Source organism: Plasmodium gallinaceum, assembly GCF_900005855.1.
Source record: "Plasmodium gallinaceum strain 8A genome assembly, contig: PGAL8A_v1_76, whole genome shotgun sequence".
Lineage (NCBI taxonomy): Eukaryota > Apicomplexa > Aconoidasida > Haemosporida > Plasmodiidae > Plasmodium > Plasmodium gallinaceum.
Genome location: NW_021628238.1, coordinates 1,872,993 through 1,897,424, shown reverse-complemented (window position 1 = coordinate 1,897,424; position 24,432 = coordinate 1,872,993). Strand labels below are relative to the sequence as shown.

At 17.6% G+C, this 24,432-nt stretch overlaps 7 protein-coding genes across 7 annotated transcripts; 5 read left to right on the top strand and 2 right to left on the bottom strand.

Moving 5' to 3' along the window:
• Positions 1-362: 362 nt before the first annotated feature.
• On the top strand, positions 363-6,344 carry PGAL8A_00238700 (conserved Plasmodium protein, unknown function; the record flags this gene model as incomplete). The annotated part of the gene is made up of 1 exon (XM_028671119.1): positions 363-6,344. One exon carries the CDS (start codon positions 363-365, stop codon positions 6,342-6,344), a length of 5,982 nt encoding a protein of 1,993 aa, XP_028527803.1.
• A 551-nt stretch (positions 6,345-6,895) lies between these two features.
• Positions 6,896-9,348, top strand: PGAL8A_00238600 (translation initiation factor EIF-2B gamma subunit, putative; the record flags this gene model as incomplete). Its single annotated transcript, XM_028671118.1, has 10 exons — positions 6,896-7,282; positions 7,380-7,440; positions 7,546-7,880; positions 7,999-8,050; positions 8,153-8,268; positions 8,346-8,447; positions 8,609-8,689; positions 8,832-8,901; positions 9,033-9,166; positions 9,259-9,348. 10 exons carry the CDS (start codon positions 6,896-6,898, stop codon positions 9,346-9,348), a joined length of 1,428 nt encoding a protein of 475 aa, XP_028527802.1.
• Positions 9,349-10,035: 687 nt separating this feature from the next.
• Positions 10,036-11,769, top strand: PGAL8A_00238500 (RNA-binding protein, putative; the record flags this gene model as incomplete). Its single annotated transcript, XM_028671117.1, has 2 exons — positions 10,036-10,127; positions 10,443-11,769. The coding sequence occupies 2 exons, from the start codon at positions 10,036-10,038 to the stop codon at positions 11,767-11,769; spliced, it is 1,419 nt and encodes a 472-aa protein (XP_028527801.1).
• A 988-nt stretch (positions 11,770-12,757) lies between these two features.
• PGAL8A_00238400 (conserved Plasmodium protein, unknown function) lies at positions 12,758-13,822 on the top strand (the record flags this gene model as incomplete). The annotated part of the gene is made up of 3 exons (XM_028671116.1): positions 12,758-13,315; positions 13,518-13,680; positions 13,749-13,822. 3 exons carry the CDS (start codon positions 12,758-12,760, stop codon positions 13,820-13,822), a joined length of 795 nt encoding a protein of 264 aa, XP_028527800.1.
• Positions 13,823-15,017: 1,195 nt separating this feature from the next.
• PGAL8A_00238300 (glycosyltransferase, putative) lies at positions 15,018-18,926 on the top strand (the record flags this gene model as incomplete). The annotated part of the gene is made up of 4 exons (XM_028671115.1): positions 15,018-15,108; positions 15,269-18,576; positions 18,674-18,729; positions 18,866-18,926. The coding sequence occupies 4 exons, from the start codon at positions 15,018-15,020 to the stop codon at positions 18,924-18,926; spliced, it is 3,516 nt and encodes a 1,171-aa protein (XP_028527799.1).
• Positions 18,927-19,874: 948 nt separating this feature from the next.
• Positions 19,875-22,154, bottom strand: PGAL8A_00238200 (GTPase-activating protein, putative; the record flags this gene model as incomplete). Its single annotated transcript, XM_028671114.1, has 1 exon — positions 19,875-22,154. One exon carries the CDS (start codon positions 22,152-22,154, stop codon positions 19,875-19,877), a length of 2,280 nt encoding a protein of 759 aa, XP_028527798.1.
• Positions 22,155-22,629: 475 nt separating this feature from the next.
• PGAL8A_00238100 (conserved Plasmodium protein, unknown function) lies at positions 22,630-24,103 on the bottom strand (the record flags this gene model as incomplete). Its single annotated transcript, XM_028671113.1, has 4 exons — positions 22,630-22,685; positions 22,908-23,027; positions 23,154-23,959; positions 24,063-24,103. 4 exons carry the CDS (start codon positions 24,101-24,103, stop codon positions 22,630-22,632), a joined length of 1,023 nt encoding a protein of 340 aa, XP_028527797.1.
• Positions 24,104-24,432: the final 329 nt, after the last annotated feature.

Sequence of the window (24,432 nt, the reverse complement as noted above, 5' to 3'; positions counted from 1 at the left end):
AATTTTCCTTTGTTAGAATTCTTGAAAAAGCATGTAGCACATAATTTAGAAACTATGTAAATCTTTTATGAAATAATTTTAATACACATTTTATATTTTACTTAACAATATAAATTAAAGAAATATAAAAAATATATGTATACTGTTTTTTTATAGATTTTTTTTTTTACTATTATAAATTATTAATATTAAATTTATACATATATAAATGTGTATGTATAGCATAGGCAGATGTAGTGCCTTTTGAATGTTTTCTTAAAATTAATAAATTTTATTAATAAAACAATTTAAATATAATTATAATAAATATATTATAAATTTAAAAAAAAAAAAAAAAAAAAAAAAAAAAAACTAATAGAAAGATGAATTACAATAATAATAATAATGATGGGATTTTAAATAATGAAAATAATACTAATTCCTTTTTGAGTAATTATGAAAATATAAGAGTTTCAAAACATAGTTCCGCTGAAGAAATAGCAGAAAAATATTTAAGAAATAAGTTGAGTTATGAATATAAATATATAAATAAAGGAGATTATAAAAATATAAATAGTAATGATTATTATAAAAAAAATATTGATATATCAGATTATAAAGATTTAAATATATCTAATTATGCATGCAATGATGAATTAAATTATTTAACTAATAAAAACAATTATTCAAATTATGATAAAATATGTAACTTAAATTATGACAACAATATAAATAAGGTATCCTCTATTTCTGATGTTGTAAATAATAGTATTCATGGAGGTTATTCTAACTCAAAAAATGATGAAAAAAAGGTGTATAAAAATTTACTTTTAAATCCTAATAATGTATCTGAGTTAATTTTTCCTTCTAATTCTATTAATAAGGATGAATTGAATAATTTAAATAAATTTAAAAAAGAAAAAGAAGATAATTATTTTATGAAAAATGATTTTTTAAAATTCGAAAATAATAATAGGAACTATAAAAAATTGGGAAATAAAGAAAAGATTAATGTAAGCAATATTGATGAATTGTTAGTTAAATATAATAATAATAATAATAGTAATAATTCATTAAAATATAAATATAATATAAATAATTCTTATGTTCAGAATGAAAAAGGAAGAAAGGAAATATATGACAAAACTATTTTTACAAATTCTTTTATAAATAGAACAGATATTAGTAATAATGGTATAAATGATCATAATAATTATTATTATAACAATAGAATTAATAAATACTATTTAGACGATGAATTGTATAATAGTAAGAAAAAAAACTTAATTAAAAGAAATAAAGATTATGTTCACTATTTAAGTAAAAGAAATAGTATATTAAAAAGTGAATTGGTAGTGAAAAAAGATTTAAAAAAAAAAAAAAGTGTCCCTATGAATTCTGATAATACATATGGAAAAAATAAAACTAAAACTAACAGATATAGTAATAACTCATTTTTTAGCTCTTTTTACAAAAATGAGAAAAACAAATATAATAATGAAGTAGAATTATTTAAAAGTATAAATATCTTTAATAATAATAACATTAAAAATAATAATACGATAAATTATGAAAAAAAGAAATATAACTTGAATAATACAAATGTTTCGAATTTTTATCATTCAGTTAAAAAACCAGTGAATATAGATAATATAAATAACGATATATTTGACATAAGTTTTTTGAAATCAACATATTCAGATTCAAGTAAAATTATTGATTCTCCTTTAAATTACGACAGTGTAAATTTAAGTGCATTAAGTACAAATATTAAAAAAAATGATGAATCATTAGTTAATAATTTAAACATTTCTGCATCTCATTTAAATAAAGAAAGTATAATTCATTATAACGATTTGGGTAACAAATGTATAATAGATAATTCAATATACAGTGAGAATAGTTTAGAAAAAAATGAAGGTATATTATCAAGTAATATTAACTTTGTAAATTTTTTGAATTCTAACAATAATATGAAAAAAAATGTAGATAATAATACATTTTTAAATAAGTCTACTTTTTTGACAAAAAATAATGAAACAATAAAAAAAAGTAATCCTTTTGTTATAGAACCAGAATTTTCATTAAATTACTTTCAGAATAAAAATAACATAAGTGATCTATATATAGAAAATGAGAAATTAAAAAATTTAAATGATACATCGAGGTATATAAATCAAAAAGAAAAAAAAAGCTATTACTCTTGTGATTTAACTAAAAATAACTTAACAAATAAAAAAAATAACTACTTAAACAATACAAATCTTATAAATATAAATAAAATTAGTACAAATATTAATGTATGTAATAAAATTAAAGAAGTAAATAATGAATATATGAATTCTAACATAAAGAATAATATTAGTAATAGCACATATGAAAACAAAAAAAATAATTTTCTTATTGATAGTAATTTGATATGTAAAGATGGAAATAAAAATAAAAAAGATAATAATCATAATTTAAAGGTATATATGGATGATGTGAATAATGTAGAACAAAAAAATAACGTTTTCGTTGATAATATAAATAATAGTAGATTAAATTCTTTATATTTTACTAAAAATAAACTAACCAATATATTTAATGATAATATAAAAAAAAGTCATTTATTAAATAATTTTAATAATAATAATAATAATAGTAATATATATGCATTAAACAGAAAAAAAGGATATGTGGGTAATAATAATAAACAAATTGAACAAAACAGACTAAAAATATATAATAATACTGCAACAACAACTACTACTACTGCTACAACTAATACTACTAATAGTAATATTAATAATACTACTACTACTACTACTACTTCAATTAATAATACTACTACTACTTCTAATAATAATAATAATAATAATAATATTATTCATGTTAATAATTATCCAAAAAAAACAAGTAAAGAAAAAAATAATTTAGATGAGTTGAATAATATAAATAATTATCAAGATTATTGCAAATATATTAGTGATTCAATTAACTGTATACCAATAAATATTAAAAATATGAATATTTTATTAGCGTTAGCTTTGTATTTTCTAAATTTTAATATAAACAATAATTCTACAAAAAATGAATTTTCAGATGTAATATTAATAAATCTTTTAAATAAATTTTTATATTGTTTGAATTTAAAAACATGTTTATTAAAAGAAAACAAAATAAATTATAATGAAAATAAATATTACTATATACAAATTAAACTGAATGATAATTCTAGTAATAATACATTAACTGATGAAAAAAAGAATGAATATAAACATGGAGAAGAAAAAGATATAAAAAATGAAGAGAACAAAAATAATATAGAAAATAATTCAGTGAAAACGGAATATAATATTAACTTTTTTACTTTTTATAATAAAAGAATAGTTAAAAATAAAAATGAAGAAATAGAAAGTGTATCAACTAAGTGTGTCAATAATAAAAATGACAATATTACTTACAAACATAATGATAATGATAGAAAAAAATGTTTTTATTTAGATGAAAATATGAAAATAATTAGTTTAATAGATATATATAAAATAGCATGGAGTTTATGTGTGTTAAAAAAAAATATTTTGTATATTGATTTATTAAGGATATTGTATAAAGAAGTAGAACATATGGATATAGAAAATGAATTAATTTTTTGTATTACTTATATCTTTAAGTATTGTAATATAATTGAAATAGAAAAATGCAAAACATATTTGAATAATAATATGATAATTAATATAGAAAATAACAATAATGAAAATTTATGCATGTATTTACATTTGTTACATATATGCTCTTTACATGATGAAAAATATACAAATAATGATCATAAAAAAAATATTGATAAAATTATTAATTATTTTTGTAATCAAGTAGAAAATTTAAATTTATATATGTGCACAAATATATTATGCGTTCTAGCAAATTTAAATATAAAAAATAATGATTATCCATATTTTTTTAATAAAATGATGAATTATTTCAGAAATAATATTAAAAAATTAAATAAAAGTGTGTTGCTTGTTAATATTATGTGGTCTTTATGCATTTGTGAAGTAATATGTACAGAATTTTTAAAAGATATAAGTGAGTATATTATAAATATTTTGCATTTTATTCCTTTATACGAATTTATAACTATTTCATGTAGTTTTAGTTGTCAGAAAATTTTAATCATAAAAAATTATTTTGAAAATTTAAAGAAGACAAAAGATGTAAAACAAGAACAAAAAAATATGATAAATATTTCAAAAGAATCCTTAGATGAATATAAAAATTATGAATTACTAATTAATGAATACTATAAAAAAAAAAAAATTTTTCCATATTATTTTTATAGAAAACCAATATGCCAATCAATAATTTTTAAAATTTTAGCTTATAATTTTTTGCAATATGAGCAAAATCATGTAATTAATAATAATAAAATTAATAAAAATTACTTTTACGATTACAAAAATACAATTAACAATAATAATAATGAAGCTTTACTTGATTTAAATAACACAATTAAAAAAACAAATAGAAGCTTCAGTGTAGAAAATAATAAAGATAGTATAAAAAAAGAAAAAGAAGGAAATTCTGCAAATTCTAGATTTAACAGTTCTAATATATATAGAAATATAAAAAAAAATAATACTAATTCTGAAGAATCATTTTCCTTTTCTTCATCTTCTTCTTTTTATAAAAATAATGATAAATTTCATGATAATAAAAGTGAATATATAATAAATAGCTGTAATGAAGAAAAAAAAAATAATAATAATAGTAGTAGTAATAATGGTAGTAAATTAGACAATATTAATAGTAATCTATTGTGTCCTATAGATAATTCTGATAATATTATAGTTAATAATTTAAAAAATAACATAAATAAAAATAAATATTTTAAAAAACATAATGAAAAAAAAAAAATAAAAGAGTATTATAACATTTATGATAATAATAATAATTATGAGTACCATTTAAATTCTTGTGAACGTATTTTATTTGCAAATTTAATTGAAGATTGTTGTAACAACTTTGAAGAATTGAATTCTGTTAATCTTATTGAACTTTTATATACCTTATGTATATTAAATTTAGACAAAAGTAAAATCGTTAAATTAGTAGAGAAAAAAATAGATTATAGTACTTTTAATGATAACTATGAAAAGTTACAAAAAAAACAGAAATATTTACATAAAAGATCAGATAAAGAAGTGATAAATGAAAGGAATGATTTAATTATTTTAAATTATATCTATAGGAAATTCACAGAAGAACATATAGCTAACAACAATGATAATGATTATAATTTTTCCTTAATAGCGGATAATATACATTTTTGTAAATATATAAATGATGATATATTTTTAAATATTATTAAAGGAAATAAAGAAAGTATAAATAAAAGTACTTTTTATAAGTTAAAAAATATTTTAAATGTTGCAACGTATAAAGAAAAAGATTTAGACAAGAAAAAAAACATAAAAGAAAGTGTTTCTTATTCTTCTGTAGAGAATGATATTGTAAAACAATTAAAAGGAAAAGAAAAAGAAGAAAATGTGAGAAGTAGTGAAGAGTTTCAAATAAATAACCAAAATAAACAAACAGATACAATACAAAATAATATTAAAAATAAAACAGATCAGAATAATAATTTCATTTTAAATGAAGAAAAAGATGGAACTCATAATTATAAAAATCATCATAACGTTTCTTACATAGATGAAATAACAAATGATAATAACTATGATAATATTACAGATAATTATTATAATAACAAAAATATACAAATTTATAATAATGTTACAATTAACAAGGAAAAGGAAGTATGTAATAATATGGTTATGTATAATAATGAAAATATTTCAGTAGAACATTATGAAAAGAAAGATGAGAAAAATCATATTATAAATAATTCAAATGAGTTGTATTTAAATAATGAAAAAAAAAATAACTTATATATTGCTAACAACGAATTGAAAAATTATGATGAATGTATTGAAAAAGAAAGTGATGATACATCACGACAATTAAATGAATTGAAAAAGGATTTAAAAAATACTTATGATGTTGCAATTGCATATTACAATAATAAAACAAAATATAATATGATAAATAATAATAAAGACAACACATATAGGGGAGGTGAGGAAAATGAAGACATTATTAATTCTGAAATATACAATCATATAATTACAAAAAGAAATATCAAAAAAATATTAGATAACCATAAGCAAAATCAAATTTTAGAAGAAAAAATTTTAAAAAAGAATTCTAAAGAAAAAAATGACTTCGAAAAATGTAGAAAAAACAATAATTTTAATTTTTATAAATTATTTATATTAGTATTAGAATTTTCCATATGTTCATTGAAAAAAATTAACTTTTTTGTTTAATATATATATATATATATATAAAGATGTAGTATTTATTTATTTTTTTTTTTTTTAAACAGTAAAAAACATACTTATTTAATATAAAGATATTTTAGTTATATTTCACATCAAATATATTGAAAATATATCTTAAAATAACAAGTATATTCAATTTTATTTTTTTTTCATTTTATCTTTGTTTAAATTTGATATGTATACATTTTTTTTAAACATAAAAAATGATTTAAAAAACAGATAAAAGAATAAATAATCTCTTTAATTTTTATATTATTTAAATAATTATGAATATAAGAAATAACAAAAATAGGAATCTTTGTGTATATATTTTGCTATTTTTTTTTTTTTTTTTAAATCAACAGTTTTGGTACTTTTTTATGCATACTAAAATTTTCCTTTTTTTTTTTTTTTTTTTTCTTATTTTTTTTTGTATTAAATATTCTTAAAAATTTTATATACTTTTTTCTTAAAAAAAAATTTTATATTATATTTTTTTAAATGCAATTTACGTAAGATCTCTTTTTTTATTATTTTTTTTTTAATTAGTATAAAAAATGTCAAATTTAAATTATTCAAGAGTTCCTGCTGGCACTTTTATTGAATTTCAGGTTGTTATTTTAACTAATGATGAAAATAATTTTACGAATGAATTATGTGATAATAAATGTAAAGCGTTGATAAAAATATGTAATAGATGTATGATTTATTATATAATTAAAAATATAATTGAACAGAAATTAAAATACATAACAATTGTTGTTAATGGAAAATATTATAATGATATGGTGAACTATATAAATGAAGCATTTCCAGATAATTATAAATTTGATGATAAAAAAAGTAAAAATAATTACTGTATAGATATAGAATCTTATTCTACAAGTGATAATGAAGATATTGGTTCTGTTCAATGTTTATTACAAATAAAAAATAAAATAAAAGTAAAATGATAAATATAATAGAGTTAACAAAATATTTTTAAACTTATTTAAATATATATTCATATTTTTTTTTTTTTTTTTTTTTCAATATATTCAGACAGATTTTATAGTTGTTAGTTGTGATATTTTAGGATTTGTTGATTTTCATTCATTAGCAAGTATTTTTTTTTTTTTTTTTTAGATTAAAAATTTATGGACTTACTTTTTTATTATTCATTTTATTTTTTTTTTTTTTTCTTTTTTTTTTTTGCAATTTGTAATAGATTTATTTAGAGGAGAAAATGCTATGTGTGGAATATTGCTATTGGAGGATGATCAAATAAAAAGCACAGAAAAAAAAAAAAAAGAAATTAAAGATGAATATTTAAATTTAGAAAATCATGTATGGGTGTGTATAGATAAAAATAGTAGAGTTGTTAGTATAAAAGATTCTTTATCAATGAAGCAAAATGGGAAATTAAAAATAAGTAAAATAAATTTATTACTTCATAAAAATTTTCTTCTTAAAACAGATCTATTAGATAGCCACGTTTATATTTTTAAGCATTATATTTTAAATATATTAGAACATAAAGAAAAAAAATTCACCAGTATAAAGGTATTTTACATAATAAAGAAAATTCTTTTAAGTGATTTAATTTTAAAATTATTTTAGTTGTTTCTTTTAATTCTTTATTTTCTTAATTTTATTTTATTTTATTTTTTTTTTTTTTTAGTATGACTTAATACCTTATTTAGTAAAAATACAAAATACACCAGTATCATCAAGTAATAAAATATATTTTTTTTTTTTTTTAAATTATTTTATTGATTTTATTTATATATAATTTATTTTTTTATTTAAAAAAAATAAAAAAAAAAAAACAATAGGATATTGTAAATCTGAATTTAAATTTAATATGTATAATACTTTAATTGATAAATATGAAGGTACAAATGATAACGAGATAAAAAAAGTATTACCAATAGCAGATATCATTGATAACGTAATAATTAATATTTCAAAAAAAATTACTTGAGAAAATTAAGTTACATTAATTTACATATTTTACTTTTTTATTAGCATGAAAATGTTGAAAGTGTTGTTTGTTATGTACAACCAAAAACTACAGGATTTTGTCAGAGGATTAATAACATACCTAATTTCTTTAAAGCTAATCTACTTGTAACTTTTAAAAAAAAAAAAAAAAAAATTAATAAAATAAAGTATCTTATTCTTCTTATTTTTTATTGATTAAAGTAAATTTTACTAGTTTTTAAGATCATTTTGTCATACTTTTTTTTTTTTTTTTTTTTTTTTTTTTTTTTTTTTTTTTTTTTTTTTAGTTTTGCGTTACTAGACATGATCAACTAAAGAATGTTTTGCCTCCTTATTGTTTTTTTCTCTTAACAGAAAAAAACCAATCTGTACCAAAAAAAAAAAAAAAAAAAAAAAAAAAAATTGAATAAAATTAAGAATTAAACATTTTTAAAATATATTTATTAAAGTAAAATTATAAATTAATTTTTAAATTTTGTTATTTTATTTTTTTTTTTTTTTTTATTACAGTATAGGGATTGTATAATTAGTAGCCATTTTAACCATGAAGAAAATGTACTTTTGAAAAAATCAGTACTTGGTATATTTTTTTTTTTATTTTCCTTTTTGTGTATTTTTCTTTTTTCTCATTTTTATTGTTATATATTCCTAGATATATAACTATTAGTATTTGTTTTTATATTTTGTTTTCATTTTTTTTTTTTTTAATAGGCAAAAATATTAAAATAAAAAAAAATACTTCTATTTTTAGAAGTATCTTAATGGATAATATAACAATTAATGAAAATTGTGTAATTCAAAACTCCATTATTTGTGATAATGTTGTTATTGAAAATAATTGCAAAGTAATTTATCAAAAAGAGAAAATAATTTATGAAATATTTTAATTGTATATGTTACTTAAATCCTTTTTTTTTTTTTTTTTTTTTTTTTTTAGCTAATTGATTGTATTGTAAAAGAAAATAGTGTAATTGAAAAAGATGGTATTTTTGAAAAAGAAACCTTACCACTATTTATTTCACAATAATTTCTTTTTTTTTTTTTTTTTTTTTATTTAATTTTTTTTATTTATTACTTTCTATTTTAATTAATTTTGTTTTCACATAGAATCTTTTTTATTAATAATTTTTTCGGAGATGTTTTAACTTTTTGATATAGAAATTTTTTTTTTATTTTTTAATAGCTTTTTTTTTTTTTTATACATTTGATATTTTTGATTTTGTTTATTGATTGAAATAATAAAAAAAAAAATTTCATATATTATCTATTAAATTTGAACTTTTATTTTCTAAAAGTAAATATTAAAAAAATTATATACATATATATATATATATATATATATATATATATATATATATATATATATATATATATAATATATGATTTACTAAAATATTGTTAATTAAAAAATACATAATTTGAAGTAGTTTAATAAACATACATTAAAAAGTTATAATAAAAATAAAATTGTTATAATTTCAATCAAAGTAAAATAATCAAACATATTTAATAAAAATAATATATATGTTTATATTTTTTTTTTTTTTTGTACGTATATTTATGATGTAATTTCTTAAAGAGTTTCGATTAATTTAAAACAAAGTGAAATGTTTTTTATTAAAATTTGAAACACATTAGTGATAAAACTAAAATATTTTATTATTTATTTTTTTTTCTTTTTTATGTGATTTTTACTTTCAAGTTAATTTACAATATGGAGTCTGAGGAGAGTAAGAAAAAAGAACCAAAAAGTATATCCGAAAATAACGATAAAAAAAGAGTATATAAAAATGAAGAAATGAAAAGGTTTAAGAATTATACTTAGTAGAAAGAAAAAATATATATTTTAATATTATTAATAGTAGAATAATTTTTTTTTTAAAAATATTAAGAAAAAAAAATATACATATAGTGAAATTAATATAAAAAATCACTTTGAAATATTTTTTTGTAGTTTGAGAAATTCATAATACTTTTTTTTTTAACTTGTTTTATTATATATATATATATATATTTTATAAATATGAAAATTAAAAAATAATATATATCTTAATTTTATATATATATTGTGTAATGTTTAAAATTTTCTTAACGATTTTTATTTTGTTTTTTATATTTTAGATATTCAAAAGATAAGAGAAGTTCTTCTAGAACAAGAAGAAGTCGATCAAATTCTCATGGAATTAGGCGGAATTCATCAGATAATTATTCAAAAGGGAAATACATAAAGAAAAAAAGAAGAAAAGATAAAAGTTCTGAAAGCAGTCATAGTTCTTCTCCAATGTCATCTGAGAGTTCTAATGACAATTATAGTTCGGATGAATATAGGAGAAAAAAAAGAAAGAAAAAAAGGGAAAACAGATATGAAAGAAGTGAAAAAAGTGATAAAAGAAAAAAAAAAAAAAAATCAAGTAAATTAAATCCAAATTTATCAACTTCACATGAACGATCCAGGTCAAGAGAGAGAAAAAGAAGAAAATTACAAGCGGAATGTATTAAAAGGGCAGGTGGATTTAAAAAATTAGCTGATATGGAAGGGCATGAAACAACTAATGTTTTTTGGGATGGTTTTCAATGGGTAGCTAAAACCAATCAATCCAATTTGTTTCATTTAGATCCAGCTGTAATGAATTCTACAAGAAAATTGAGAAGATTGTATTTTGGAAATTTGCCATTGCATTTAGGATTAAGTGAAAATGCTTTTCAAGAAATTGTATGGAATGAAATGAAAAAAAGAAAATATTGTAATGATGAAAATATTAATCCTGTTTTATATGTTTGGTTTGCAAAAGATAAAGGTAATTATGGTTTCGTTGAATTTGCTACTGTTGAAGAAACAGAGAGAGCTCTTACTATGGATGGTATGTTATGCAAAGGTGTCGCTCTTAAAGTTTCAAGGCCAAATGATTATTCTACAAACACTGTTAAGCAAAATCAGAATTTATTACTTCAAAATATTAGTAAACAAAATAATAATATATTAAATGTCATGAATCCAACTAATATAAATAACTCTTATTCTAAACCACCTCCTCCACCTGGTGCTCCACCTTTATCTTTACTCAAAGATACACTAGAATCTAACTTAATGAATCAAGGAAATTTTTCCACCAAGTATTTGAGGGTTTTAGAAATTGTATCAAAAGAATCTATTAATGAAGAAGATTATACAACAATTTTAGAAGATATAAAAGATGGATTTCATAGTCAAGGAATAATTATTAACGCTATTTTGATTACTCCTAAGTATGCACAAAATACACCATTTGATATTGGAGATGTTATTATAGAATTTGAAAATCCTACTTCAGTTGATAATAGTATCATTAATATGTCAAATAGAAAATATGAAGGAAGGGTTATCAAAATGGAAAAATGTGATGAACATACATACAATACTTATGTAAAACCAATAATCAAAGATTTATATGAAAAAAAATTATTATAAAAAACATTAAGTTAAATTATATATATATATATATATATATATATATATATATATATATATATATATATATATATATAAATATATATATTTATATATATGTAATTTTGTATTTTCCTCATACACACATGTAAATAATGAAACAGACAATTGTTTGAATCATCTAAAATGATTCAATTTATAAGAAAGTATAAATGTTGTTTTAGAAATTTCTGTTTAAATATATATATTGAAGAAAAATATTATAGATCACTTTTTAAATGTTAATAAATGTAATGAAAATATAAGTTAAAGAAATCATTTTTAATATTGTTACACATTATTATAAAAATTATATATATATATATATAAAATAAATGTAGTTAGCTTTTAAAATAATTTTGATTTTTTTATTTTTTTATAAGTTAAATATTAAAACAAAAATTACATATTTGTGAATTTATAAAATATTAATATATAATATTACCTTTTTTCTAACTTTTTTTTTATATAAGAATTTTCTCTCTATCTATCTCTCTCTATATATATATATATATATATGCATTAAAACTTTATATTTTTTAAAAAAAAAATTTTTATTTATTTTGTATAAATTTAATTTTATCATTTATATTTTATTTTTTTTTTGATAAAAAAAAAAAATTTCATTTATCTATTTTAAATAAAAAATAACAAAATAAAGAAAATAAATTTTATATATTAAGATTATAAAATTAATAATAGATTTACTAAAAAACAAAAAGAAGTTAGTGTCTTATTTTATTTTATTTTTTTTTTTATGAATGAGACGAACAAAATTATATTAGGTTCTAATTTAAATGATATTAAGCATAAATATGTATATAAAGGGAGAAAATATAAAATGAACATATTATTTAGGTAATTCTTTTTCTATATTCTATAATTTATTAGTATTAAAAATATAGTATTTTATATAATATCTGGTCCACTGAAACATATAAAAATTAATTTTATTATAACTTTGAAAAATATGAATGAAAACAAGAGAACAGCATTATTAGAAAAAAAAAATGAAGAAATTTCAACTATTTTAAATAAAAATATTTTATTTAAATGTAATAATACTAATGATTTGAAAGAAACCTTTGTAAATATAAAAACAGATTACAGTTTAGAAAGTGAAAAAGAAAAAAGCAATATTTCTTTATTTAACGTTTTTAAAAAAAAATTAAAAGAGGAAAGATACTTTAGTAGATTTTTGATTATTTTTAAAATTTCAAATGATATAAATGAAAAAAAATATATTAATGAAACACTAAATTTTATACTAAAAGAAAATTATAAATTAATTACAGGAATTAGTCTTTTTGTAAATATATATTCTATTATGTTATTAGAATGTATTGATTCTAAATATATATTTTCTTTTTTAAAAAATTTAAATAACATAAAATATATCTCTGATATTGAAATTTTGTATTTTAATGAATTAAATAAACAAAATATAAATGATAGTTTTAATTTTTACGAGTACAATAAAGAAGAACCAAAATCTATTTGTTCAAATGAATGTAATTATATTGATGAAGTGAGGAATAAAAAAAAAAAAAAAAAATTAAACATTTATATAAAATACGTAAATATATATATATGTACATTTTTTCACATATAAATTTCTCTTAATTTCTTTATTTATATAAGTTATTTTAAAATTTCATAAATGTAAAGAATTTCAATATTTTCTATAAATTTTTTTTTATTTTAATTTTATAAACATCATATATTTATAGGTGTGGGAATTATACATAAATATTTTAAATCTATGTTGCCACATAAAAAATAATAAAGATAAGCAAAATATTTTTGATCAAAATGATAATATTAAAAAAAATTTCTCTTTACTTGAAAATTTTTTTCATGAAAATGCAAAACAATATATATGGAATTTAAAAGGTAATTAATTAAAAATATAAAATAATTTATGAAATTTTTTTTTAAGCATTTTTCTGTATTTTTCATAGATTTCATATCTTTTTTTGTTGAAGATTTTAAATTACCAATTGATGATTTTTCTGATGACTTCTTAGATTTCTAAAAATGAATTATATTTTTTTAATATATTTTTTTTTTGTATAATCACATATATTTTTTATTTATATTTCAAAAATGTCTTTTTTATTAAATCATTTAAATTATATTTTTTTAAAACTATAAATTAATATTGTAAAACCTGAAAGTAAAATATACTAATATTCTAAATTGAGTAAAATGTTGTATTTATATTTTATCTTATTTTTTTTGTAGTTCTGTATTTCTTTTTTTTTTTTTTTCTTTTGTTAATTTTAATATTTAAATTTTACATATATAAGAAGTGTTTATTTTCTTTTTTTTTTTTTTTTTTTTTTTTTTTTTTTTTTTTTCTTCTATTAATAATTTTTATTTTTTTCGTTCCACATAAAAAAATAGAATTCATTTTATTTTTTTTTTTAATTTACACATAACTATTTATTTTTTTTTCCTAAAAATTATTTCTAAAAATATTAATATAATGAAATATTTGTTTATTCTTATGTTAATAAGAAATTAATAATTTATAATTTTTTTTTTTATTTAATTATCTGTTATGTTACTAAAAGAATTAAAATAGTTGAATTATGATATTATTTTTTTTAATATTATAATAAAAAAAATAAAAAAAAAACAAAAAGCAATGCAACAGTTTCTTGATTTCTTTTTTTTACTAAAACAATGAAAATATTATTTAATTTGCATAAAAAAAAAAAAAAAAAAAATAAGAAAGAATAATGGTTTGAGAAGTCTATATTGTAATAAAAAATATAAATAATGAAAATAAATATTATGTAATATTTATGCTTTTTAATATATAAGACTTTATAAAAAAAGAAGATAATATATATATATATATATATATATATAAAAAAATAAAATATAAAAAATTTAAAATGTAGAATATTTTAAATTATATAAAACTTCATTCAACAAAGTTTTAGAAATATAACGATTTAATTTCACATTATTTATAAAATTAGAAAAAAAAAATTTCAAAAAGAGTATATTTCATTAAGGTAATATTGCACGTGTGTATAACTATTATTTTAAAAAACGAAGTTAGAAATAAAAAACAGATGATTCATATATGAAAACCTTTATAAATATATATATATATGAGAATAAATTATTACATGATAATATATGAAAGCATCTTTTCCTTTTACTAAGTGTTTTGAATTGAATTAAAAAAAAAAAAAAAAGGATAAACAAAAGCAGTAATGGTTTATTATACAAGATTATTTTTCCGCATAAAATATAAAGTAGATGAAGATGAAAAAGTATATGTTATTGGGAATATATTAGAATTAGGTAAGAAATACTAAATTTCTATTACAACTGTGTACATTTTTAATATTATATTTATATATTTATTTATTTATTTATATATTTATTTATTTATATATTTATTTATATATTTATTTATTTATATATTTATTTATTTATTTATTTATTTTTTTTTTTTATAAAGGACAATGGGATCCTTATAAAGCAATAGAAATGGTACCTTTTGATGAAGATAATATTTACAATTTATTTTATACAATAAATCCTATATATGTAAAATTAAAAGAAGAAATAGAATATAATTACATAAAAATAAATAGTAAAAATGAAGTAATTTGGTGTGAAAAGAAAAATAAAACTATTACTGCTACTGGATATGATATGTTCATTGAAGATGATGAAGGATTATATCGATCATTGCATAATTCTTTTAATACAATTGATCATAATATATTAAAACATGAAGATAATTTAGAGAAGAAGTTAAAATTAATTCATGATTTAGGTAGTAAACATAAATTAGACGAACATTCTAGAATTTTTATGTGTTTTTTCAAATTACCATTGCTTGTGAAAATAGAAGATGAAGAAATAATTTTAGAAAAGAATAAAAATTCCATGTTATCCATACTATTTGAGCAAAAAAGCAAAATAAGTGAAAAGTTATTTTTTATTGGATATCCTGGTATATATGTAGAATGTGAAGAATTAAAAAAAAAAATAATAGAAAGATTAGACAAAGAAAATTGTATTCCTATATTCTTACCAAAAAAAGAAACAAAAAAGTTTAATAAATATTGTGGAGAAAATTTACTATTTTTATTTCATAATATTTTTGATATTTATAAACAAGAATCGTTTGATACTGAAGGATGGCAAAATTATAAACTCATAAATAAAATATTTTATGATTCAATGATAAAATATGTAGAAACTTCTGATTATGTTTGGATAAATAGTTATCAATTATTATTACTACCCAGTTATTTATCTAAAAAAAGTTATAAAATACCAACTGCATTTTTTTTTCATATTCCTTTTCCATCTTCAGAAATATACCGATTATTACCACAAAGAGAAGAAATTTTAAGGTCATTATTGTCTTGTGATTTGATTGGTTTCAATACATTCGAATATGCTAGACATTTTTTAGTTAGCTCAAAAAGATTATTAAATTTGGATTTCTATTTCAAATTAGGAGGAGTATTAACAATAACATACTGCCATAGAGATATAGTTGTTAAAATATTACACGAACAAATTGAACCATCTATAATAACTAACCTTTTAAATAATTCAAATGACGTCGATAAAAATATTAAATTACTTAAAGATATTACTGATAAGAAATATACATTTGGGTGTTATGAGAGAGGAAATATATTTAATGGTTTACTTTTTAAAATTAAAGCTTTTAATTATTTTTTAGAAAATTATGAATATGCTAGAGGAAATGTTATATTAGTTCAATATATTTCTGCTAATTCTTTAAGATCTCCTAAAACTGATTTGATTTTTAAAGAAGTACAAGACTTAGTCAATGAGATAAATAAAAAATATCATACCTATTTAAAAAATAAGAAAACAAATTTTAATGATAAAGGAAACTTTTTAAACGAAAATGATGATGAACTAGATATAAACAGTAATAGTAATTATAGTTTTTGTAATAATATTAGTACTTATAATGATGATGTTACTATTGGTAGTTATAAAGATTATATCATAAATAATTGTAATGAATTAATTAATAATACTGCTAATAATAATACTGCTAGTAATAATGCTAGTAATAATGCTAGTAATAATGCTTGTAATACTGCTAATAATACTTCTAATAATTCTAAATGCTTAGAAAATATGAAACGTCTAAATGAAGATGGAAATTTTCATTTTTGTGCGGAAAATATTCCTGATGAATTAAATAAGAAAACTTTAAAAAAATGTAATACAAAAAGTAGTGACGATTTGAAGAAATTAGATGAAGAGAAAATATATTTAGAGAAAAAAAATTATAAGAGGAAAGGCATAATTTTTAATTGTAAAAATATTTATTTTAATAATAAAAAAAAACATTTTAGTTTATACAAAATGTTAAATTCAAAGGATTCAAATTATACACATAATTGTTTTATAACTCATTTAAAATTTAATATTAGTAATAAAGAGAAATATAAATGTAGTAATAACAATAAAAAATATAATGAGGAAGAAAATAAAAAATGGGATTTAAATGATGATGAAAAACATATTATTTTAAAAATAAGTGAATTAAACTTGGAATCAAAATATTTCTTATTTCAATGTTTTGATTGTTTTTTAGATACCTCTATTAGAGACAATTTTAATTTAAATCCTTTTGAATATATTGTATGTAAACAGTATAGTAACAATGCTAATGATAATAATATTAATAAAAAAAAGAAGAATCTTATCCTATCTGAAATGAGTAGTTGTAGTTCTATATTATCATCTCCAATTAGAATAAATCCATGGAATATAGAAAAAGTTGCAGAAGCAATGGATCAGGTAATCAATTTTAATAAAAATAAAAGAAAACAATTTAAAATTGATGCTTTATATGTAGAAAAATTAAGTACAACTAAGTGGTGTTTAGGGTTCTTAAGCGAATTAAAAAATTGTAGAAAGGAAGATAATAAATTATATGTTTCTTGGGGATTTGGAAATACACAAAGGTTACTTGAATTTGATAGAAACTTTAAATATTTGAATACAAACTTGGTGATACATAATTTTAAAAAATCAAAAAAAAGATTAATTTTATTAGATTGTGAAGGGACTTTATTACCGGATTACAGAAATGTTCATCTATTTGGAGAAGAGTTAAGTGCTATAGGAATACCACCAAGTGAAGACATAATTAAATGTCTTAATCAAATTATTGAAGATAAAAATAATACAGTTATTGTATTATCAGGTAGAGATAAAAATATATTGGACTCATGGTTTAAAGGTGTCCCAAAAATTAATTTATGTGCAGAACTTGGATTTTATTACAAAAATTATGAAATTACAGGAGGAAATTGGAGACAAACATTGAAACAGAATGATTTTACTTGGAAAATAATTGTCTCAAAATTAATGAAAGAATATGCAAAAAGAACTCAAGGAGCCATTATATGTAATAAAGGAAGCTCTTTAGTATTTCAATACAGAAATGCTGATCCTCACTTCGGTAGTATGCAAGCGAAAGAATTGCACACTTATTTAAAAGACTTTTTAATTGGTTATCCTGTTAGTATTGTTAATGGAAAAGGTTATTTAGAGGTGAAATTAAATAATATAGATAAAGGGAAAATTGTAATTCATATATTAAGTCTTTATGAATATCTTGGATACACATTTGATAGTATTTTATGTATTGGAGATGATATATCCGATGAAGATATGTTTAGAGCTTTAAAATCATGGAAAAAAAATTTACAGGAAGGAGAAAAAAATTCTGAATCGGAAAACAATAAAAATGTTCAAGTATAAAAAAAAAAAAAAAAAAACCCATAAATATTTACAGGATTATATAAATACTAGTTTATACATATATATGTTTATTATATTTTTTTTTTCATAGAAAAGTAATCCATCATTATTTACTTGTACTGTTGGAATGAAACCTTCAGATGCACAGTAAGGATTTTTTTTAAAAAATAAAGTTTTATAATTATGAAATATAGTAAAATTAGTATACAATGAAATATTTAATATTATAAATTATTTATTATGTTTCACCTTTTTTTTTTTTTTTTTTTTTTTTTTAAATCAGGTATTATTTAAATGATACAGAAGAGGTTTATGATTTATTAAAAAATTTAGCTAGCTTATAACCATCTTTGTATATTTTATTTTTTCGTTAAATGATGTGAAAAATGAAATTATATGTAAAAATAGCTTAACTTTAATTTAGATTTTATTTTTTTTTTTATGTGTTTTCTATATATTCTTTATATTGCAATTTTTTTAGTAAATTTATATTTTGTAGTTTGTTATATTTATTCCAAGATTAAATTAAATATGTCCACATATATGTGGGAAAATTTAATATAAAATAAATTTATATAAAAAAATATTTTACTCTATATTAATCATATATACATATATATACATATATATATATATATATATATATATATATATATATATATATATATATATATATATATATATATATATATTTTTCAAAATAATATTATTATTTATTTTATATGACCATATTTTACATAAAATTATATTCATTTTATATTTAATACTCTACATGTTACATTTATTTCAAATTGTAAAGGAAAAAAATTATATAATACATTTTAATTTATATTATTATAGTTTACATTTATTAATCATAGTAAAAAATATATTTCTTATTTGTATACATAAAATATAGCGGATGTAAAATTACATGTTTTGCATTCACTGTATTTTAGTAGAAATATTAGATTTTTTTTTTTTTTTTTTTTTTTTTATTATGAGTAACCTTGCTGTTATTCTTTTTGATTTTAATACTATGAAATTTTATTATTTAAAATTTTTTTGTGATTATACATATTCTTTTAATTTGTATTAATATTGTATATGCATTATATATATATATATATATACTTTAATTTTAAACATAGAATAAAAACTTTTTTTACGTTTTAAACAATTTGTTTTGTAATTTAAAAATTGTATTTTTTATCTATATATAAACTTTTTTTTCTATTATTTTTTACTTATTGTAATAACAATATATGAATAAATAATATATATACTAAGAATAAGGGGTATCCACATACTAATTATTTTTGTAATTTATAATTTGATGATATTTTGTTAATTAAATCATTGCTTATATTTATATCTAAAGCTGTTTTAATTAATAAATCTAATTCTACATGTTTTGATAATATTTTTAATCTGTTTAGGATATCTTCAAAAGATTCAGTTAAAATTATATCTTCTTGTAATTTAAAAAATGCAAGAGCAACTTTAAAAAGAAAGATATAATTATGTATAAAAAAAAAATCCCATATTCTAATAGCATATAAAATGTTAATATTATATGAAAAAAGAGTTATAAACCATTGAGATGCATACATACTTGAATGAATATTTTCTTTTTGTAAATGATTATGTATCTTTGGAAAATAGAATAATAATAATTGATCTAATATATATAGATATTCATTTAATAAAGGCATATTAGATGAAAATAAACCATTTAATTTATATTTGTCTAATAAACTTATCAACATAAAAAAAGCATCTTCCTCATTCATGTATAAAATAAATGTGGCAACAATAAAGGCCATTCCTTGACAGTAACCTAAATCACTATTATAATTGCTATATGCTTTTAAAACATTAAATAATATTTTTTGTCCTTTTTCATAATTATTTTTAAATAAAATATGTTTCGGATAGGTCCTGTTAATATCTTTTTTAATTGTATTTTCATATTTATTATTTATACTTAAGTAGTGTTCATATCTCTTTATTTCATTATTTTCTTTATACATATATGACTGCACTAATATTTGCCATGCAAATCCTCTTATATGATCAGGAATCCCCTTAATTACTTCATCTTTTATAATACTGTTTATTTTCCTATTATATTCAACATAATATTTTTTTTTTTTTTCCAAAGGCATCATAATAAACATATTTTTTATATAATTAGAACTATTTGTAAGTAGTTCATCAATGTAATTATTACTTGATAAATTGTAAAAGTTGGTAAAATTTTTATCCATTTTAATATTTTTAAAGTCTTCCTTTTTTAAATTGGTGATATGTGAATTAACATAATAATTATCATAGGAAGTATTTAGATGTATTTTGTTATTCATTTTTGTTTGTGTTTTATCATTTGGATTTTTAGTTTCTATTTTTTCTTTCTTTATGCTATATACACACTTTACATTTTTATAAGGCTCTTTTTCTATTTTTACTTTATCACTATTACAGTTTTTGTAATCATCATTGCCTTTATCATTTTTGATTAAATACTTTCTTGTTCTTCTGTCGTTTGAATTCTTATTAGAGAAACCTAAATCATTTGTCTTTTTATTTTTGTCATTTTTATCATCGTAGTAATACTCATAAAAATTATTAAAATTAAAATTGGTTTGATTTAAATTTTTCCAATATTTTGATTTTTTTTTTAGATTATCTTCATTTACTTTAATATCCTTTTTATTATCGTTGTAAATGTTTTTAAAGAGAAGAAAATTTTCTTTTTTATTACATTTTTTATTTTCATAATTTACATTATTATAAAATTCACATTTTTCATCATTATAATCTTCAATTGTAATAGAATTATCATTTTTATTGCTATGTGTGTTTATTTTATAATTATCATTATTTGCTTTATTGTTATTACTATCTATGTTATTATCGTTATAAATGTTTATTTTATCAATATTATTTTGAATATCCATTTTGTCATGAATATTATCATCACTCTCATTATAAATGTTTTTAATATTTTTGTTAAAGATATGGAAATTATTAGAGTCTCCAATTAAACATGTATTTTTATTTTCACTAATAGAATCATTTCTATGATTTTTTTTTGAAATATTTATTGAATTATTATCAATAACTATTTTGTAATCATTGGGTTCTCTTATATTCTCTGAAAAGTTTTTACTGTTATTAGATATATATGCATTTGAACTGCTTTTAACTAAAGAATATTTATTTACATTTATGACCTTATTTAGATTACCTTCTATTGTACTATAAATCCCATCATTTCTCAAGTTAACATCACTATCATAATACAAAAAGGAATTTAAAAAAGGAGATAATTTGTTTTTATTTACGTTAGTTATGTTTATAACTAAATCTTTATCATCATTTTTTTTTTTTATATATTTTTTTTTTTCATCTATTTTTCTCTTTGTACATTCTCCTTTTTGCATTTTAGAAGTTTCTGTTATTATCATTTCATTCTGAATTAATTTCTTTAAATAAAAAAGTTTTAGTTTTTCTTCATAAATGTATTTCCATATTTCAATTTTTCTAATGTCTGAAACGAAGTTAAGGATATTTTCATTTATATCCTTCATTTATTTACAGTTAATTTTGTATACATAACATAATTTCTTTAATAAGACAAGATTAAAAAAATATAAACAATTTAAAAGGAAGCATAATCAAATTTTTTTTTTTAATTCAAAAATTAATTTAAATTAAAAATAAAAAGAATTGGATATTAAAAAAAAAAAAAAAAAAAAAAAATTAAAAGGCATTCTTTTATAATTTATTTAAAAAAAAAATTTTGTATGTTATATTTTTGATTTGATGTATGCAATAAAATATATTTATTCTACGTGTTATTTTTTTTTTTTTTTTTTCACTTAACTCCTAATAAAAAGAAATAAAAAAATTATTTAAGAAAAGTTACAAATAAAAAGATTAAAAAAAAAAAAAAATATTAAAAAAAGGATAAAGAGCGAAAAGAAGAAATAAAAGATTTAATAATATTAAGCATTTTAAAAAGAATATTTTTAAGTCATATGTTACTTTATATAAAATATTTTATTACATTTTGTTTTCATCTTTTTTGGATGGTTGCCATATTAAAAGAAAATTACTTGCTACAAAAAAAAAAAAAAAAAATAAAATAATAAAAGAAAATGAAAAAAAAAAAATAAAATAATAAAAGAAAATGAAAAAAAAAAATTATAGTAAAAAGATAAAAAGTTAATATAAAAATAAAATATATTAAAAAAAAATCATACATTGAAAATTATTAATATATATAATAAAATTCTTTTTTTTTTTTTAATAATTAATAAAAATGAAATAAAAGAATTTACTTGTTATAAATGCAACTCTATTATAAATCCATTTAACAAACATAATATTGTTTCCAATTTTTTTTTTGCACACGTAATTTCCTTTTATACTCCACACATGTAAGTAGCCATCTTTTCCACCTTAAAAAAAAAAAATACATTAATACAAAAAAAAAAAAAAAAAAAAAAAAAAAAAAAAAAAAAAAAAAAAAAAAAAAAAAAAAAATAAATAAAAGTAAAATAAAAGAAAATAAAATAAATAGTTACCTGATAGTATAAAATTTGAATCAAATGAATAAATTGGATATGATAAAAAGAAAGATAAATGAGACATATTACTTTCGTAAATATAATTATAGGCATATAATATATCTCCAGTGTATGCATCTAATGTGTATATATAATTATATTTGGTAGCTATAAGCATTTTTTTTTCATCAAAAGAAAAGTCAATGTGGGTACAAAAATTGTTATTATTTGTTATTTTTGAAATATCAAAATTGGCAAAATATTCATCATTATAATCATCTCCAAAACAACTACATAAATATATTGTATCAACATTAAAGGTGTAAGCATATATTATGCCAGTTTTGTTATAGCTAGCTATGCAATTTTCATTTTGAATATTTGTTTTATAAATTGTTGTTTTATCTTTAATGTGATAAACTAACAATTCTTTACTTCTTAAGGTAACAATAAAAATATGAGTATTTGGGTGCAACACAAAACTATTATCAACAATTTCATTTGAAAATTCAAATATGTGTATTATTTTTTTATTTATTATATTAAAATGATATATTTTGCATTTTTGATTATTTTCATATACTGCAAATAAACACTCTTCTACGTCGTAATCTACAATAGAACCACTTTTTTCTTTGAATCTTTTCAATAATTTAATATCGTTAATAACTACATCTTCAATACGGTAAGTTAGTTTTTCTTTTCTTTCATTCAAATCATATATTTTAATAATATTTTTTGTATTGGTTGTAGCAATGATATTATTTAATAAATCTATACTTGATATATATCCTTCATTTTCAAAAGCTGCATATATATCAAACCTTAAAAAAAATTAAAATAAAAAAATTAATAAATAAATATAATGTGAAATTAAAAATTTTTTTTTCTTTGCTCTTTATTCTTTTTTTTTTTTTTTTTTTTTACTCATTGATACAGATATTATTTACTGTAGCTTCTTCATTCATTCTTTTAGATATAAAATTAAAAATTAGAAAAATAAATATATAAACGTATATGTATATATTTTTTTTTTTGAGAAATATAGTACTATAATTTCTTATAAGAGCAATCTTTCATTTATTCATATTACACTTAATATTCTTTGTTGTAAATAGTTCTTAGTAGTTTTTTTTTCTTTATCCATTTTACTTAATTTTTTTACATACATTTTTCATTATGCACTTTATTTTAAATCTACCATTCTTTTATTTTATTTTTTTTATATAGAAAAAAAACTTATTCTATGATAAATTTACATAGTGTTCTGATAAAAAAAAAAAAAAAAAAAAAAAAA